Source organism: Syngnathoides biaculeatus, chromosome 10 (genome assembly GCF_019802595.1).
Source record: "Syngnathoides biaculeatus isolate LvHL_M chromosome 10, ASM1980259v1, whole genome shotgun sequence".
In the NCBI taxonomy this organism is placed as follows: domain Eukaryota; kingdom Metazoa; phylum Chordata; class Actinopteri; order Syngnathiformes; family Syngnathidae; genus Syngnathoides; species Syngnathoides biaculeatus.
In genome coordinates, this window is record NC_084649.1 from 25,812,281 (window position 1) to 25,830,655 (window position 18,375).

An 18,375-nucleotide genomic window follows, 5' to 3' on the forward strand; every position below is an offset into this window, starting at 1 on the left:
TCATTTACAAGCGGGTTTTCTAATACATTTTTACATGTGGCCAGATTTGGAGGGAGAGCAATTGCATTTTTGGATTTCATTTATTTTATGTTTCAGCATATACAGACGAGGAATGCGATACAATTGGTGAACAATAATAGCAACTTTGATGTAATAATCTATTAAAAAATATACATATATAATTGTACCGTGCTTGTGACCGTGTATAATACAAGTATGATCTTCTAAATGCAACATCGACAGCATATTATAAAACTATATCTTTTATAATATAGTAAGGAACATTTACAAAAAAACAAATCAACTGTACAGATTTATATTAATAAAAGCAATGATGATTAAAGATTGCATATTATGAAAACGAGTACAAATATACTGTGACGGATACTAATGGAATATACAGTACAGTCATCCCCAACATATTTGCGGTTCAACATTTATTTTCACCTATTTTTTTTTTTTTTTCTGCGTGTGTAACCTATTCCAAGTTATTCAACTAATAAAGTAATAATCCTATTTGCGGTTTTTGGCCATTTTGTGAAAAGCACAAAGATGCGACAAAATGGCTCCAAAACGCTATTTTGCAGCAAAGTAGTACGGTACGCGGTGTCATGCCGAAGTGGTACATCGCTCCTTAAGAGACAAGCTGTGTACGTCGGGGCGGAGCTACGTTTTTCGTTATTAGTGGCAGAAATGACGAGAGAGTCTCCGCCGCATGTGTTCCTGTATCCTATGTGAGCTGATTAATGTTTCTAGACATTCCTAATAAATATCATATCACAGTGTATGATGTCAATTTGACGAAAGGACCACATCCAGTTCTTTGACGGCGTCTTGGCCGGACGTGAGGCCGCAGCTTCCCGAGCGCGGGCCGTCGTTCAGATGCCCGCCCGACCTCGGGACGGCGGCCGGAGAGGGCGGAGCTTGACCCAGGCTCGGTTTCTTGGGCGGGATGGGCGGAGGGTTCCCCCTGTCCGCCCTGGGGATCGTGGGCGAGCGGACCCCCTGAGGGGGGCCCGCCGCCGCCGCCGCCGCCCGGGCTGCGACGGGGGACAAGGGCGCCGTCAAGCAGCGGTAGTCCGTCCCGAAGGGGGAGGGGTTGGGCGCCTGCTGCGTGGTGGTGAAGCGGGACAGGACTTGGGTGACGGTGCTGCGGGCCATCTGCTTGCTGGACTCGGCCGGGGGAGGCGGGGAGGTGCAGGGGGACAACGCCTGGGCGGTTTCGAGGTCGGGGGGCGTCGCCTGGAACCTGTGGCGGGCAGCCTGAAAGCGTTGGTTGATTCCGGCTTGGTAGGACGACTTGCAAACCGCGGGAGCGATCTGACGTTTCGTTAAGAGCGGGGAAGCGCACGGGGACGAAGTCAGAGTCTGGTGGCCTGCGGGATTCCCGCTTGGGGATCCTCCAATGAGACCCTCGTCGGCCTCCGTTGCGAAATGATGCCCGTTGACTTTCGTCTCCGCAGTCGCCTGGCGGCTTTCCTCCTTGTTGTGTTCCAGCTTTGTTTCTGCCGTTTTCTTCCCAAGCGGAACCTTTGTGGCCCACTGCTCGCAGTCCTCCTGAACGTCTTCCACCACGCTGACAACGCTCAACTTTCTCTGGAGCTCCTCCACCTCCAAAACAAAAACAACAAATGCATCGTTAAATATCTGCGTGACGCCCCTCCGACGTCTTGACTTGAGCGTACCCCACCTGCTGCTGGAGCCTAGCGCAGTGCGCCTCCTCCTTCCTGAGTCGCGAGCGTAGCTGCTCCCGCTCCGTGTCGAACTCGGCCAGCTGCTCCTCCACCCTGGCCTCCATCCTCAGCGCTCGCCTCCTCTCCTCCTCCAGCTCCTCCTTCAGGGCCTGGCAGGCCTCCCTCTCCTGGGTGACACCCAACAAGGTGAAGCGTGACATCGGGAGGACATTTGAATCATCTGGAGATGTTCTTCTATCCGGAAACGGTCGCCACCTTGTCCAGCTTGCGCCCGGCCTCGGTGAGGCGGTGGCCCTCCTCCAGGGCTCTGGCGCTGGCCCACTTGCACTCTTTGGCCAGAGCGCAAGAGAGCTGCTTGTGCTGCGCTCGTTCCTCCTCCAGCTGCTCGGCGGCACGCCGCTGCTCTTTCTCCAAACGCCGCACCTGGCTGCGCTCAAAATCCAGCTACGGCGAGAGAAGGGTCACCAGACGTAAAGATCGGTGGTTTGTACATTTAACGTTTGAAGTAGAATCGTAGGCAGTTAGAAAAATGTTTCACAGGCAGTAGGATGAGCGGTGTTGCCCAATACTAGCAAATTTTGGCTAATAGCAGCTTTCGCTTTAATGTAGCGCTTCTTCCTTTGTGTACTTTGGCTGAAGAATGTCAGAAAGCTTTGATTAAGATACTTGGCTTTTAGATGTGGAGAAAAATGGCATAATGTTGCCGTTTCAAAACGGACAAGGACGAGCTTTGCCGCGATAACGGACGTGGGGAACGGCTCACCTGCTGTTGCAAGCGCTCGCGCTCCTTCTCAAGGATGTAGGTGACGTCGTCACCCTCGGCCGTGTCCTCTGCGTGCTTCCTCTTCTCCTCCTCCAGGTCCATGATTACCTACGGAGAACAAGACCGAGACCGACTAAGCCAGGCAAAGTCTTCCATGACACCGACCCCACCTGGCTCAGCGCGACTCCCCCTTAAGATCGCTCATAATTCCAATTCTGGAAGTAGTTCCCTTGGAAGTCAAGGTACCAATGTGTGTTGGGGGCCCGGGGAGGCTTTTGTTCCTCGCCTTTGGTCCCGGACACCCACGTTTTGACTCTCCTGTGCCCTATTCCAGCTTCTCCATACCCGTTTTGCACCCTTCTGAAAATGTTCCCCCCTCAAAAACAATTCAATCATAGCTCACTGCTCCTGACAGGAATCCAACGATGACGTCGTTTCCAAAACAGCCGACAGGAACAGAACATCCTTCCATTTTCTTAGCCGCTTAGCCTCACGAGGGTCACGGGGAGTGCTGGAGCCGATCCCAGCTGTCAACGGGTACACCCTGAATTGGTCACCAGCCAATCGCAGGGCACATGGAGATAAACACTCACAATCACACCTAGGGGCAATTTAGAGTGTCCAATTAACGTTGCACGTTTTTGGGATGTGGGAGGAAACCGGAGTGCCCGGAGAATAGCCACGCAGGCACGGGGAGATCATGCAAACTCCACAAAGGCGGGTCCGAGATTGAATCCAGGACCTCAGAACTGTGAGGCCAACGCATCACCAAAAGTATAAATATTCCTGCAAAAAAAATGAATCTAATTAAATTGGGCTCATTGCTTTTTGACTGGGCCTCGTACATCAAAGTTTGAGAGTGTGTTGGGTTGAGGTCGCATTTACAGGGACGCTTTATTTGGGAAGTTCCTGTCACGAGCTGTGCGGGTGCCCGCGCGGGTGCGCTGATTGGGAGGTGCACACCTGCGCCTCATGCAGCCTGATTATGCTATGGATTTATATGACCGCGATGACAACTGGCCGGCGCCAGTTCGCATGATCGTCATGTCCCGTTCGTGTGCTCCGGTATCCCTGATGGAACCTGTGCGTACCGACCTTCGCCCGTTCTCCGACCACCCTTGTAAGCCTGACTCCTTTGATACTTCTGCCTGCGTTGATTGTTCCCCTGCGTACCGACTCCTGCCTGCCTGCTCACCTGCTCTCTTCGCCCGACGTCCCAACTCCCGCTGCTGCACCGGACTGCTTGCTCGATCCGCTACCTCTGCATATCATAAACGTTTCTCCTGCATTTGGGTCCTACTCTCGTTCCGATGGGACGTGACAGCTCCATTCCCAAAGCAGTCACAACAGCCAATTTTTACACACACAGTCTATTGCTGACCTACGCTAATGCAGTGGTAAATACATAAATACAGTATTTTCCATTATTTGATTGTATGTCAGGAGGATTTGACAGCGTGGGCTTTGCACTTCTTGTCAGCGTCTAATTCCTTTGCGGGCGGCTCGCCAGTTGACATTGGAGCAGCGTTGTAAAATTTCCACCTGGCAAAAAAAAATTTTTTTTTACTGTCCTCAGCTGCAGTTCAGCACCGTTCTGAGAAGCTGATGGCGATCAAACTTTACCTGTTACGATTTCTCTTTGTTGTGCATTACTATATTTTGCTTGAAGCTTTTGAAAAACCTGAAGTTGGATCACTCTGCTGAAACAAGCTTTTGTTGATGCTGAGGTTCCGGTGCAGCCCTCTGGATAGAGTTTTCCCTGGCCTTTGTGCAAACGCCTGCTCTAGAACTTCTGTTCTTGCAGTCGTAGCAGGCCTGCTGGGATGTGTGTCAGGAATAGATCCTGTTTGGAGAAAACTTGCCATGGAAAGCGTAACCTGTATTATGTGTTGGAAGAGCGCGACAGCCGTAAAGCTTCACAAAGTGGCGCCGAACTTCAGTCTCAGACAGAAAAACGTTTTTGCCAGGGTGCAATTTTGCAACGGGGCTCCAATGTCAACCGAGAAGCCGCGGGCGAGAGAATCCTGCAAAGGCTGGGGTGAAAAAAAAAAAAAAAAAAAAAAAAGGAAGTGCATATCGACTTTTGGGACACCCTGTATTCTATTTTCTTTTCACATATTAGTCTATTTTAGGACAATCCATTAACTCGTCTGTCTGTGTGTCAAGTCGGGCGTGGCGGAGAAACCTGTTAGAATAGTACAGGACGTCTATGAGGGCAACAGAACAGCGTTGAGGTTGTGGCGTAGGTGTGTCAGAAGAATTTAAGGTGCAGGTGGGACTGCATCAGGGATCCGCGCTGAGCCCCTTCCTGTTTGCGGTAGTAATGGATAGGCTGAGAGATGAGGTTAGACTGGAATCTCCTTGGACCATGATGTTCGCAGGTGATAGTGTGATCTGCAGTGAAAGCAGGGAGCAGCCAGAGGAACAATTAGAAAGATAAAGGTACGCACTAGAAAGGAGAGGAATGAAGATTAGCTGAAGTAAAACGAAATATAAGTGCGTGAATGTGAGGGGCGGACGAGGAAGAGTGAGGCTACAGGGAGAAGAGATGGCGAGGGTGGATGACTTCAAATACTTGGGGTCTAGAATACAGAGCAATGGAGAGTGTGCTAAGGAAGTGAAGAAACGGGTCCAAGCGGGGTGGAACAATTGGCGGGAGGTGTCTGGTGTTCTATGTGACAGAAGAGTCTCCGCTAGGATGAAGGGCAAAGTTTATAAAACAGTGGTGAGGCCGGCCATGATGTACGGATGAGAGACGGTGGCACCGAAGAAAGGACAGGAAGCAGAACTAGAGGTGGCAGAAATGAAGATGCTGAGGTTCTCGCTCGGAGAGAGCAGCTTGGATAGGATTAGAAATGAGCTCATTAGAGGGACAGCCAAAGCTGGATATTTTGGAGACAAGGTCCGAGAGAGAGCAGACTTCAATGGTTTGGACATGTCCGGAGGCGAGAGAGTCTGAGGATGGAGCTGCCAGGCAGAAGAGCGAGAGGAAGACCAAAGAGATGGTTGATGGATGTTGCGAGGGAGGACGTGATGAGAGTCGGTGTTAAGAGAGGAAGATGCACGAGATGGTCTTAGATGGAAAAAGGTGACACGCTGTGGCGACCCCTAACGGGACAAGCCGAAGGGAAAAGAAGAAAGGAGATGATCACTTCCTACACGACAGAATGATTTGTTGATCCACCCACGGAGAACTGTGTAATCTACTCTGCACGTTTAATGAAAAATGTGCTTTTTTTTAATTTGTATTTAAAAAAAAAAAAAAAAAACTGAAAAATTCTACTACCTTCATGTTTCAGATAGAAAATTTTCATGGGAATTTTACTGAATTGTACTCCAAGTGATTTTCCTTACGATGGCGGTGATGTTATTGTCAACAAACCCACTCGAGTTCGACGAGGCCCCTTTGCCGTGCGACTAAAAACGTCTGCGATCGACCCAGACCCACCATCCGGTGCCTGCTTTCTGCTGCCGCCAGCTGGGCCAGCGTCTTCTCCTGCATCCTCCTGCAGTGGCCCACCACCAGCTTGAGCACCACCAGCGGGTTGGAGGCGGCCGGCCGGTCGTTGCTCCGGTGGGCCCCCACGGCCTCGCCGTCTCTCTGCAGGGCCAGGAACGGGTCGCTCAGGTCGTAGCGGCCGTAGCGCTCCCGCACGAAGAAATCTTTGCGCTGAGCCTGATGATGACAGAAGAGGCGATGATGGTAATCACGGTTCATATTCACACGAAGAAACAGATGGCGAGGGGCCTGTTTCTGGGCCCCGGGCCAGAGATGTCCTCAAGCAGGTGATGCAGCGGCAAGATGCTTCATGGCGTGAAAAGGGAGGGTGACTGAGTTGGGGGGGTCAACGAAAGAGGATCACGAGATTAGAGAGAACGCAATCCTCTTTGGCAGAGTGACGGCAGTGCAACCGGTAATTAGATAAGTTGTCAACAAGGTGGGTGGCGCGTGGGAGGTTGTGGATTCCGCTACAGCAGATTTCTTGAATGATACTCCCAAATAGTTTGGCACGTTTGTTATTTCTTGTCAGAAATAAACCGAAAGCCTCCAAACGTGAGCGCATTTTTACTGCTGTGCTCGTAATTTGCAGCAAACAACTGGAAGGCTCCTCGGACTCGCTATCTTTAAAAATCAAAGACCAAATCCGAAACCTTGGTGTTCTGATTGATTCCGACTTGACTTTCAACAATCGTATCAAATCCATCACAAATTCTGCCTTCTACCATCTGAAGAACATATCTAGAGTGAAGTCTTGTACGTGTCAAGCAGACCAGGAAAAGCTCATCCATGCTTTCATCTCAAGTAGACTTGACTATTGTAACGGTCTTCTGACTGGACTCCCCAAAAAGAAATGGCTCACGGAATACAAACCCGGTAAACTCTTGAGATCGACTGACTCAGGTAAAATAGTGGAGCGCAGAGTCCAAAGCAAACATGGCGAAGCAGCATTTAGCTATTATGCTGCACACAAATGGAAGAAGTGGGAATGTTTTTAAATCCACCTTGAAAACTCTTATTTTTTTTCCTCATGCTTTTTAGAATATATATCCACTTTTTGATCATATTACTTGGACTGTATGCGGTTTTAATTGTCTTGGGTTTTTTTTTAATATTTTGTTTCTGTCATTTTTATTGTTTTTATCCCATTTTAAATGTTTTATCTCTTTGTTTTCAAATGCCTTTCATCATGTAAAGCACATTAAGTTACCTCGTGTATGAAATGCGCCGTACAAATAGATTTGCTTTGCTTTGCTTTACAGACAGTAAATTGCAAACATAATCAAGTGTCAGGAGTTTAAAAGTGCACGTATTTGTATTTTTCAGCGTATTGAGTTCCAACACGGAACATATTGGACAAGTGACTACGACCTCTCAAGCGCATGTAGCCCAACTCTAGTCCTGAACCCGTTTTCCGCCCGTGTGTCAAAGGGAAGGGTGAGTACGTCACTTTTATTCTCTTTCAATTAGTCATAAAGTCGGCTTTAAAAAAAAAAAAAAAAAATGACCAATTTATAAGTAGCTTTCAGTAAACGGCCCACATCCCTTTTCCCGTTCCTGTTCGAGTGCTTATGTGTCACTTTAGCAAAGAGCTTAGGCCAGACTTTCCATTCTGGGCACTTGTGTTGCACAAGGGCGCACTTAGTCATTCCCGGTGTTCATCACTACGGCGGGGGGCGGTGGTGGGTTTGAATTCACACACACACACACACACACAAAAAATAAAAAGGTGACAAAAATTAATGCTTAGTCTGCACTCCTTTGCATGAGTCTGCTCCACTTTAACTGCTAGAAGAAAAAAAAAAACCTTAAACATTTGAAAACTATGTCTTGTCTCAGGTGTCACAAAAAATGTATTTGATCGCACAACTGTAGGATTATGATCTCGGAGTCTAAGAATGACAGCAGGTGCTGTGCTACTGCATTGTGTGTATCTGCGAGGCATTAACTGCAACGGCATCGCTGCTGTTGCGGCTCGAGTTTAATAGACAGCTTTGCCCTAATCCATCACTGGCTCACTCGTAAAAAAATAATAAATTGCCTTGCAGAATTTCATGTGAGCGTTTGGGATTTTGCCTCCCAGTGGCGACTGGAGATCTGTCGGCCCAAGACGAGCATCGCTAAGAGGAGGGAAAACAAAGAAAAACTTCCCATTCAAAGGCGAGCAGCTGCGGGAGTGACTCATGAACAGTAAGGTTTACAATCCCGTCGGTAGTTGCGCAAAATGAAATATTAAAAAATTACATTAATCTCACTACTTTTTCCACTGCAGCCTCGATAGTGTATCAGATATTTTCCAGATTCCAAAAAAAAAGAGAGAAGAGCAAACAAGAAGCCTTTGTCGTTGTGGTGATTTGTGGATTAGATTTCTCACATGACCTCCGCTGGCTTTGAACAGATGCACTTTTCAACCGCGTGCGACGGCCAAAATTCATTTTGGCCCGATGTCGTTCTCCTGGTATTCGTCCACATGAGCGCGAAGAGCACCCAAGATTCCTTTGTGGCATTTAAGCGGGAAAAAAAAAAAGAGCAGGAAACACAAATACAGACATCCGTTTATCCATTTTCTTAGCCGCTTATCCCCACGAGGGTGCCGGGAGCGGCGGAGCGGGGTTACACCCTGAACTGGTTGCCGGCCAGTCGCAAATACAGGCATTTGAAGGGAAAATATGAATGATAGAGACGATGAGGTGGATGCAAATATGATCCTAAAATGAACAGATAGGGTTGGGTATGGTTCTTTTTAAGGAAAAACATCCTGAAATGTTTGATAATTGAAAATTATGATTGTTGATCAACCTCTGTAAAATACTTTGTCAATCTAACACTTGAGATCATTAAAAAAAAATATTTTGATCTATCGATTTAGCTTTCGTCTCGCGTCACGTAACATCAATCGTCCTTTTTGCGCAGTAGAAGGGGGAAAACATCCTTATGAGGAAAGGAAATCACGTTTCTGAGCAAGAATATGTTGTATGTACGCACACAACCTAAACACTGTATCGTGATAATATTGGGTTCCCGGAATAAGAATTGAACAGATGAATCCATCAATTTTCAGCGATCCCAGGGTTCAGCCATGTTGGGCAATATCGCCCTCTGCTGACCAAGCCCGGAAACCAGCACAGCGGACCTCTTACGTTAAATTCAACCGACAGAAAGGGGGCTACGATATATTGATAAATCCATTGGCTTCTGACTTTGAAAACTGCTTTTCATGTAGTGTTCAACTCCACGGTCATGACATGCCCCAGGTTAAGCGGTGACCACTTTTTCCTGAAGAGAAGCTTTCTCGCGAGTGATTAGACCCTCCGCAGTGTCAACAGTGGGGCATTCATGCCAGTCGGAACCTGAATGGGTTAACAGTTTGGCTCGTGTTTATTTGCTCGCGTGGAGTCATCGGACACCCGGCGCGCCGGAGCTCTTCTTGCCTTAGATGGCCACGTCCCGGGAGGCAGGCAGGAATGCGGTCTGGAGGTCTAGACATAACACAGGACGCTTTGGAGCGCTCAAAACACTTTGGCAGAGCACGGGGGATTAGAATAAACGTTTTTGCAGAGGTGTGGGCACTATTTTCTGGAATTTCCATCTCTCGTTTTCGCTCTCTCTGCTTTTTATTAGGCAACAGAAACTTTTCAACACACGCGCGTGTGAGGCTAGCAAAGGACTGTGGGAAATAACCCGGGAATCCTTTAATTGAAACACAGCATTAATCCAGCTAAAGTAAGACACGGCGAGGTCAGGGCGGGCCGCCGTGCGTCAAACACGACGAAGGCTTAGCCGGGCCCGCTTTCTCCGTCGAAGCTCACAAGCGGGTTTGATTTATGCGGTTATGAGCCAAAATCCCAGAGGATTTTGGGAGGATGCGCACACGCAGGTTTGAACGGACGAGCTTCCCGTTGCGACGCTCGGGGGAACAACAGGAAGCGAGGGCGCTTTACACGGCTACTTAGCTTAATTAGCTTGGCTCGAGCTGAGCATACACCGGACGTGAGTGTGGAAACGTATTTTAACAGGCGTTCAAGCGCTTTAAAACGGGCCTGTTAAAAACGCACCATTCGACTTCCACTGGCGAAATCGCGTCGCCACGCTCCAATGAAACGCATGCATCTCAAATTGTGTTTTCGTTTGTTTGGTTGGGTTTTTGGCATTCGCCCGACAAAAATGTTTGTTTGCGTTTCAGATTGAGAAGAAGAAAACTAAACAAACATCACACGACTTGGAGATGCTGTTTCATTTGCTCAAAATGACGAGTAAACCTGTCTCCAAATTGTGCGATTTTTGTTTCTTTGCTTTTAGTCGCAGTATTCTGATGGATTTTTTTTTTTTAAATAATCACAATATTTGGAAACCTTTTTCATGGCGGCTGGTATGGTATGAATTGTGTGATTTTATTTTTGCCTGTTTTTACCTAAAACCCAAATCAAATCAAGTTACCTCTTATTTATTTTTCAAGTAATAAAATAAAAATTGGAGAAAAAAAAAGGACTGACATTGAACCGGAATCAAATTGGGTGTTTTGGGGAAAAAAAAAAAGATATTTCCAATATTTGAAGAAAAAAGACATATTTGAAGATACTTTACACATGTAAAAAAATTACCAAACATTCTTCAACTTGTGTGATTTCTTGTTTTGTTTCAGCAAAAAAAAAAAAAAATTCAGATTAATTAAAAATCACAATATATTTGTTGTACTTTTCTCGTGAGAGGAAAAAAAATCATCAGACCTGAAATTTCATTTTACACCAATTAGGCAAATCACTTTTTTTTTTTTCTTCAATGTCTATGAATAAGATGACTCAGACAGCGCAAACGTGTGCCAAGACTTTGTCCCTTGTGACACAAACAGGGTGAATGATTGGCTACTATCTTGGCACTTCAGAAGTAAAAATAACCGATCCAATTCGGAAAAACAAAAGTTGATCCAATTTCACAGAAAAAAAAAAAAAACAACCTCATGAGCTGGTAATTTCAATGCCACATTCATTTTTTTTCCCAAATGCGTAACCTGGATCAGATCAACCTAAAACATGGACATTTCTGTCATCTTCCTCGGCAGACGTCGCCCTCGTCACGATGTAAGCGAGTGCAAGTACCTTGAGCGCATCAATGACCAGGTCTCGCGCTTCCAGTTCTCCCTCCAGGATGCTAAAGAGCATCAGCAGCTCCTGCTTGGTCAAACTCTCCATGTTCAGCTTGGACTGTTAGGAAGGGGAAAAGAAAGACGCTTCATTATTATTTTTTTTATTGTACATATACTTTTAAAAGGATGTGGGGGAAAGTTAGCTTTATAAGAAACCTCACAACATCGCTTACATATCACAGGTTGCAATAATCCATAAAGACTAAGTGCTAAATGTAACATGGAAAACCATTAGAATAGTGGAAATACCTCAAATCGTGGCCATTCACAAAGTCATTTGGAATCCACTTAAAAAAAATAAAAAAGAACACCTGCCTCCCTCGTACAGTGATGCCTCAGTTCTTGACCACAATCCGTTCCAGAAAACGGTTCGAGAAGTGATTTGTTCCAAAACTGAATCGATGTTTCCCATGACAAAGAATGGAAAAAGAAATAATGCGTTCCAAGCCTAAAAAAAAATGGGCTTTTTAAGCATTTTCTTCCCGCTTTTCCTGATAATAAACAGCATAGTAGAAATACATGTATGGTTTAAATAATTTATATAATAAAATAATTATATATTATAAATATGTTTATTTTTTGCTTAAAATGTATGCTTTTGTAGTAGAGCAATAACGGGTGGTGCTTCCTTCAAATAAGCCATTTGCACCTTTTTCAAAGCACACTGCCTCGACAAAGCAAAAATGTGTTACATATTTAATTGTTTTTTTTTCATGTTTTATAACAGGTCTCCCACCTGCCACGAGGCGCAGCAACAAATAAACGTGGCCCGCAACCGCTGGATGAGAAAATCCTGGAAATCACATCGTTTTGGTTTCTCTGCCCCATTCAAAGTGGTCACAGTGACAATTTAGCATGCGTGTGTGAAAACGCTTTGTGGTCTCTTTGTGGCGCGGCCGCGCTGTAATCTCACAGCTGTGTTGCTTCTGCAGACCTGCGGCGGCCGGCCCGAAGGTCCCGCCGCGCTCCCAAGCCCGTCAAACGTGTGCGGGCTGACATTTTTCACCGCCTCCCACCCCCCCCCCACGAAAGAGCATCAAAGCCGCCCGCGTCTTCTCTTCTCTCTAACCACAGACTGAACTTGACAGCTCGAACACAGGTAGGTCACGTTCAAAAACGTCGTCTCTTGCACCCGACAGGCAGGGAGAAGGATTTCTCCGCAGCTTTCCACATCCTGAAGTCATCAGAAGGTGGGAGAGGGCGCTTGCGTAATGAGAGACAGCAGAGGCAACCGGGCTCACTTCATAAGAAAGCTGCAAGATTTCCCACGCATATTTTTATCACGACACGGTTTGAACTTGAAGTGGAGAAGCTTTGCCGTAAGAGGAGCCCCAACGCCAACAACTTGGCGGTCTTTCTTTGTCATGGCATCATTTTTTCTTGTCAAAAAGATATATTGAAGCTTAAAAAAAAAAAAAAATTCTATACACATTAAACTGGTTCTGTTGGCTTCATCAAGCCGCGATCGCCACCTCTCAATGGAGGAATTCGCAGCCGCGGCCGGGATGAGAATCAGCACCTCCAAATCCGAGACCGTGGTCCTCGGTCGGAAAAGGGTGGCGTGCCCTCTCAAGGGCCGGGGAGGAGATCCTTCCCCAAGTGGAGGAGTTCGAGTATCTTGGGGTCTTGTTCACGAGTGAGGGAAGAACGGAGCGGGAGATCGACAGACGGATCGGTGCAGCGTCTGCAGTGACGCGGACTTTGTATCGGTCCGTTGTGGTAACGAGGGAGCTAAGTCGAAAGCCGAAGCTCTCAATTTACCAGTCGATCTACGTTCCTATCCTCACCTATGGGCATGAGCTGTGGGTCGTGACCGAAAGAACAAGATCCCGGATACAAGCGGCCGAAATGAGTTTCCTCCCCAGGGTGGGTTAGGGTCTTTCCCTTAGAGATAGGGTGAGGAGATCGGTCATCAGGGAGGGGCTCAATGTCGAGCCGCTACTCCTCCGCATTGAGAGGAGCCAGATGAGGTGGCTGGGGCATCTGATTCGGATGCCTCCCGGACGCCTCCCCGGTGAGGCGTTCCGGGCATGTCTCACCGGAAAGAGACCCCGTGGACGACCCAGGACAAACTGGAGAGACCGTGTCTCTCGGCTAGCTTAGGAACGCCTCGGGATCTCTCCGGAAAAGCTGGAAGAAGTGGCTAGGGAAAGGGAAGTCCAGGTATCCCTGCTGAAGCTACTTCTCCCGTGACCCGACCCGGAAAAACGGGAGATAATGGATGGATTCAACTTTTTAGATTTGTTCCTTGACTCCCAAAATTTGCTGAAACGCCTCCAAATTAAATAAAGTAAAAAGTCCAAATAAATAATTACACCGTGATGTCCCAAAATTTTTGGCCACTTTTCTGAATTATGTTAAAGAATATTTGCATCTACAAAAATCGATTAAAAGAAATGTAATGCTTTTTTTTAGGCCCCCCCCCACACACACACACACTTTCTTATATATTTCCTACTTATTTTATCTTTAACTTTTGTTTTTGCTAAGTTTTTAATCAATTGAGCTACGTCTTTATTTTCCCATCCTAAAATGTTGTGAAACATTCCAACATGAGGTGTCCTGGCTGGTCCAATTCTTTTTTGGACCAATCCACGACCACGAACGAGCTGCCCCAAATTACAAGACAGCGTAGCGTGGCGCTGATTAGCCGGCTGTTAGTTTAAGCTGGCACGAGTGCGCAGAGTCCCTTTCAAACGATGAGTGACGGTCCGTCGCCACGTCTCCCTTTGCGCCGTAAAACCCGATCCCGCTCAGCAGAAGAAGGCCCGCAGTGTTCTCGCCATCAGTCAGGCTCAATGCTAATTAAACGACGGCGTACACGCCGTTCGCTAGCTTTGCCTTTTACGAGCCCCCCGCTTGCGGATATAACCGGCCTCACTGATTACGCCAGAGAATCTCCTGATTGTCTTTTGACGCGATTAGCGCAAACTATATTAGCACACCTTCTCCAATTTCACTTCCACCCGACTAGCGCCCACCCCCAGGACCCTTAATCCTTTAATCGGGGGTTTGTTGGAGGCCAAGTCACTGACAACACACACAACATATTTGACTTTAACACACTGTAACAAGAACTGGTCCCCAATCAGTCCCAGATCAAATTGATTTTCCACGTTTGTCCATCCCAGATGACTTGGCGAGAGAAGCGGGGTCCACCCTGGCCCTGGCTTGGCCTGGTCGCCAGTCAATCAGCAGTTCTCATCCATCAATCCAGTTTCTTGACAACTTGTCCTCATTACAGTTACAAGTAAGTAGCGCGTATCCCTCCCGACTTCTAGCGAGAGAAGCGGGGTCCGGCCCCAGACTGGCTGCCAGTCAATCTTAGCTTAAATGTAAACAATCCATTTTTCACGTTCACATCTACGTGACACTTCAGAGTGTGCAATGAAGCTAAAACCGGACCCGAGAGGAAATACGCAAACAAAGAGTAAAGCACCTGTAGAAAAGTCTGAATCAGAGTGAAAACTCAACGCAAGTACAAGCAAACGCTCATCATTCAAACACGGAACTTCTCATCCATGAGGCAGATACTTTTAACCACCAAGCCCAATGTACATTTGACACATTAAGGATAAAATATATATATATATATATATATATATATAATCTGGCCTCCTGATAAATTTTAAGATGATTTACCACCACAAAGTACAGTTATGATTACCTCAGCCAAGCCAGTTCTATTATTTTTCTCTCCTGTATTCAATTTCTCTTCATTTTAACCATTTTTCGGAAGTAGTTTTGGAGGTGGGAATATGGTGCTGGTACAAGAAGTTAGGAATATAGTGGCGGTCTCAATGCTGCTTTAGATGTAATTTTGCGATAATATTATTTATGATGGGGAAATGAGACATTTTGTCACATTTTAGATCCCACAGGAAGTACTTAAAGTGAGAAGATTTGACTGTGTTTTTGTCTTGCTATTATTACATGATTATTATTGTCACATTTTGTCATTGATGATGTGCAGCAGGCCTCAGCAGATGCATCATGTCTGCCAGTTCAATTGGATTTAGACAACATTATTGTAATATTGAAATAATCTCTCACGACTACTTGTTAACGTCCACATGGGGGAAAAAGCAGTCCAATGAAACTTATTGTTTATGATTTTTTTTTAGTTTTTTCTGCTGGAGTGGGGATTTTTCAGACGAGCGGCTTCGGCCTACCTCGTTGCCCAATTTAACAAAATTCGCCTCGTTTTTTTTTTTTTTTTTTTTTTTTTTTTACAAGTTTTAGCGAAAGCAAGCGAACACACGATAAAAAAAAAAAAAAAAAAAAACACTCGCGCTCGTCCCCTGCGGCGACGTCGAAACGTCGGCTTACCTTCATGTGGTCCTCAGAGCTCCTTTCCGAAGTCCGACATGAACTTTTCTCCTCCTTTTCTCCCTAATTCGTCCCGTCTTCGGTTCCGAAGAGTGAAGAACTCTGAAATTGGATGGGAAGCAAGCGTTGGAGTGGCAGCCAGGATAGCCAATAGGAGAAGCTGAGTAGTGTGCAATGACCAATGACAGCTGAGTTGAGGGGGGAAAAATATGGGCGGGGAAGTTCACGTCCCCGCCCCCTTGGATTAAGTTGGAGTTCTTTGTTTGGCAATCTTGAGTTTCTCGTAGTCCTCTAAAAACAAAACAAAAAACACTTTTTAAAAAGTTTAAAGCATTTGAATATAGTTTTCAGACGACTATGTGTAAAGATGAGGGAAACATGCAAACATATGAGCACTCACGATGCCCTCGCAGATCAAAAACTGACTTTTAAATGTCATTGTACTTTTTTTTTTTTTTAAACTGTATCCGACCGGCCATAACATTAGGTACACCATCAGTTTATCAAAGCCACAACAAAACCACTCTTACGTATAAATGCACAAATGCTGGGACTCGAGAGTTGCCAGTAGAGGGCAACAGTAACATGTTTTCAAACTGTAGTAGGAGGAGACCACGTGGAAGTCTTTGGGTTTTCTCTTTCTCTCTCTCTCTCTCTCTCCAAGCATGTAATAACGGTATAGTAACATAATCATTGACAAACTGCAGATTACATGATAGGCCTGGCTGGGCTGCGGTCAAGCGGGTTGGGTGTTTGCCTCACAGTTCTGAGGTTCTGGGTTGGAATTTCAGCTGTGGCCTTTCTCTGTGGGCTTTACGTGTCCTCCAAGTGCTTATTTGGGTTTTCCCCAGGTAAGCCAGATTCCTCTCACCTCCCCAAAACATGCATGATGGCCTCTAAATTACACATTAGGGTGAATCTGAGTTTGCCTGCCGCAGGGGTCACCGCATGGTGCCCGCGGGTCGACCCCCACCCCACCCACAAGAACCGCACGGGTCGCCTGTGGACCTGTTCTAAAAATAGCACAACTGTGATGGACATTTTCATTTCCTAAGAATGCTGTTGAAGTGATCATTTGAAAATGATTAGAGATTTACAGAAATATTGTCGCATATTGATATTTATCTGTTTCTCCCGGTTAAATCATTGCTGACAATTCTTGCAGGAAATTGTTTATGGCAATTTTCAGCTCATTTGTATTTCTTATAGGAATTCAAATTGTTAGTAGTGACATAAATTCTCAATTCCACGTATGTAGTAAATCACACAAATATCTCTCTTTTTGAGCGTTTGGATGACGCTACTTGTTTGAATTTGTGTCGCCGAGTAGCACCAAAAATTATATGTCTTGGTTTAATATCAAGAACACGGTTGAAAAACTCCCCCAAATAAATCGAATCACTCAATAAATAGAACATAAGACAAAAAAGTACGTCGGCGGGCGGCAAGTGGGAACCTGTTTAGACATCTCACAATTGCGCTCTTTTGCTGATCTATAAAAGTACATCATACATATTGCTGGTTGTGGGTCTTGCATACCGAGTGGTAGCCCATTTCTCAGAACTTAACCCGGGATCAGTGAGCTTTTGTGTGTTTGGACATTGGGGAATTATTTCTGAAATTGGTTCCGAGGTAATACGGTGGCGCCTTCCAGTGGCGTCGCCAGGCCCATTTTTAGGGGGGCTTCAGCACCTGTTAACAAAAATTGGTCCCCCCCAAACCTCCCCCCCCCCCCCAGCAACTGCGAGTCCGACTCAGACCAAAAACTACACCTTCAAGCAATATTTATATCTACAAGACCTTTTTAAATCACAACTTTGACTGACTTTAACAGGTCTTTCCACTTTAAATATTCATTTCTACAAAGAACGTTTTGAAGCTTATTATAAGTACTTTGACTGCAAAATATACATTTTAATGAGAAAAAAAAAAACAGCTCCGGAGTGCAAATGATTCCATCTTCCACCCCGAAGTGAAGTTCTCTAAAAACTGGATCAATCTAAATTTAAAGCAAACATTTAAGTCGAACATCTGCTGCTAATCCGACGCATAAATTTCTCCTAACTTCTCCGTAGCGTTCCCCCCACCGCTTAAGGGAAAGTATTCCAAATCGATATTTCATCTGAATTTCTTTCACACCTGGTGCAGCAATCTCTCACGCCAGACGTGGCGCGGCGGCGGCGGCACACATACAATCAGGCAAGAGGGGCTGACTGCAATCCGGGACCTCATCTGAGGCACTTCTCAGCCTCTGTCGGCTGGCGTGCGGCCACTCGCTCTGAGTCCACCGCTTCGTATCTGCCGCTTTTCCCTCCCCACTTCCCTTTTTCTCTTCCCTATGCGTTCATGAGTGGCCTCTGGATAACCCGAATCGTTTTGGTTTTTTTTTTGAAGCGGGGGTCCGTATTCCATAACTTGAGTGTCAGGAATACTATGGGAACAAATATGTGCCACCAGGATTTGAATTTGAAATGTCACAGAAAACAGGATTTGAATTTGAAATCTAAAGTCATCACGTTTTCAATAGTTGTATTTCATTGTAACTTTTCAAGGTGAACAATTTGACTGGCTACAATTCGCTGTCTAAAATTTACCGCCTGTGCCACCAGGAAGGGTTACTTCAGGTCAGAACCAAACAGCCAGCCAATCCAGTTACGCTTTCTTAGTATGTGATGTCACGTGACTAAGAAAGCGTAACTGGATTGGCTGGCTGTTTGGTGAATTGTAGCCGGCTGAATTCTTAACATTGAAAAGTTACACTGAAATACAACTATTGAAAATGTGATCACATTACATTTTCAAATCCTGTTTTCTGTGGCATCCATCCATCTATCCATCCATTTTCTTTGCCACTTATCCTCACAAGGGTCGCCGGGAGTGCTGGAGCCTTCCCCAGCTGTCAACGGGCAGGAGGAGTTAGGTTACCAGCCAATCGCAGGGCACATCG

At 46.0% G+C, this 18,375-nt stretch overlaps 3 protein-coding genes across 5 annotated transcripts in view; 2 read left to right on the forward strand and 1 right to left on the reverse strand.

Moving 5' to 3' along the window:
* Positions 1–8,100, forward strand: part of st7l (suppression of tumorigenicity 7 like) — a 51,483-nt gene extending 43,383 nt beyond the window's left edge. The window contains exons 16-17 of the mRNA XM_061832227.1: positions 7,283–7,393; positions 8,005–8,100. The gene's annotated coding sequence lies outside the window, so the exon portion shown is untranslated. The remainder of the gene's footprint in view (positions 1–7,282; positions 7,394–8,004) is intronic.
* Positions 112–15,576, reverse strand: LOC133507316 (CTTNBP2 N-terminal-like protein). Of its 2 annotated transcripts, XM_061832236.1 has the most exons (7): positions 15,429–15,576; positions 11,053–11,157; positions 5,906–6,133; positions 2,458–2,565; positions 1,950–2,138; positions 1,691–1,861; positions 112–1,611 (listed from the first exon to the last, which is right to left on the reverse strand). In XM_061832236.1, exons 1-7 carry the CDS (start codon positions 15,432–15,434, stop codon positions 793–795), a joined length of 1,626 nt encoding a protein of 541 aa, XP_061688220.1. In that variant the 5' UTR covers positions 15,435–15,576; the 3' UTR covers positions 112–792. The 2 variants fall into 2 exon arrangements, with proteins under 2 accessions (XP_061688220.1, XP_061688221.1); XM_061832237.1 differs by lacking the exons at positions 5,906–6,133; positions 11,053–11,157; positions 15,429–15,576 and adding an exon at positions 2,861–2,994.
* Positions 7,287–18,375, forward strand: part of LOC133507315 (potassium voltage-gated channel subfamily D member 3-like) — an 83,016-nt gene continuing 71,927 nt past the window's right edge. The window contains exons 1-3 of one of the 2 annotated variants that reach the window (XM_061832235.1): positions 7,287–7,393; positions 11,827–12,198; positions 14,231–14,349. The gene's annotated coding sequence lies outside the window, so the exon portion shown is untranslated. Of the gene's footprint in view, positions 7,394–11,826; positions 12,199–14,230; positions 14,350–18,375 lie in introns of those variants that run through there. The other variant, XM_061832234.1, reaches the window with a different exon arrangement.

Bases quoted from the DNA above. Each gene is read 5' to 3' on its own strand.
- LOC133507316 (XM_061832236.1), bottom strand. The intron at 2,566-5,905 runs GTGGGTCTGGGT...TGTTCTCCGTAG, and splicing joins CAGAAAGCAGGCACCGGATG to GTAATCATGGACCTGGAGGA. The intron at 2,139-2,457 runs GTGAGCCGTTCC...CTCTCGCCGTAG, and splicing joins GCGAGCGCTTGCAACAGCAG to CTGGATTTTGAGCGCAGCCA.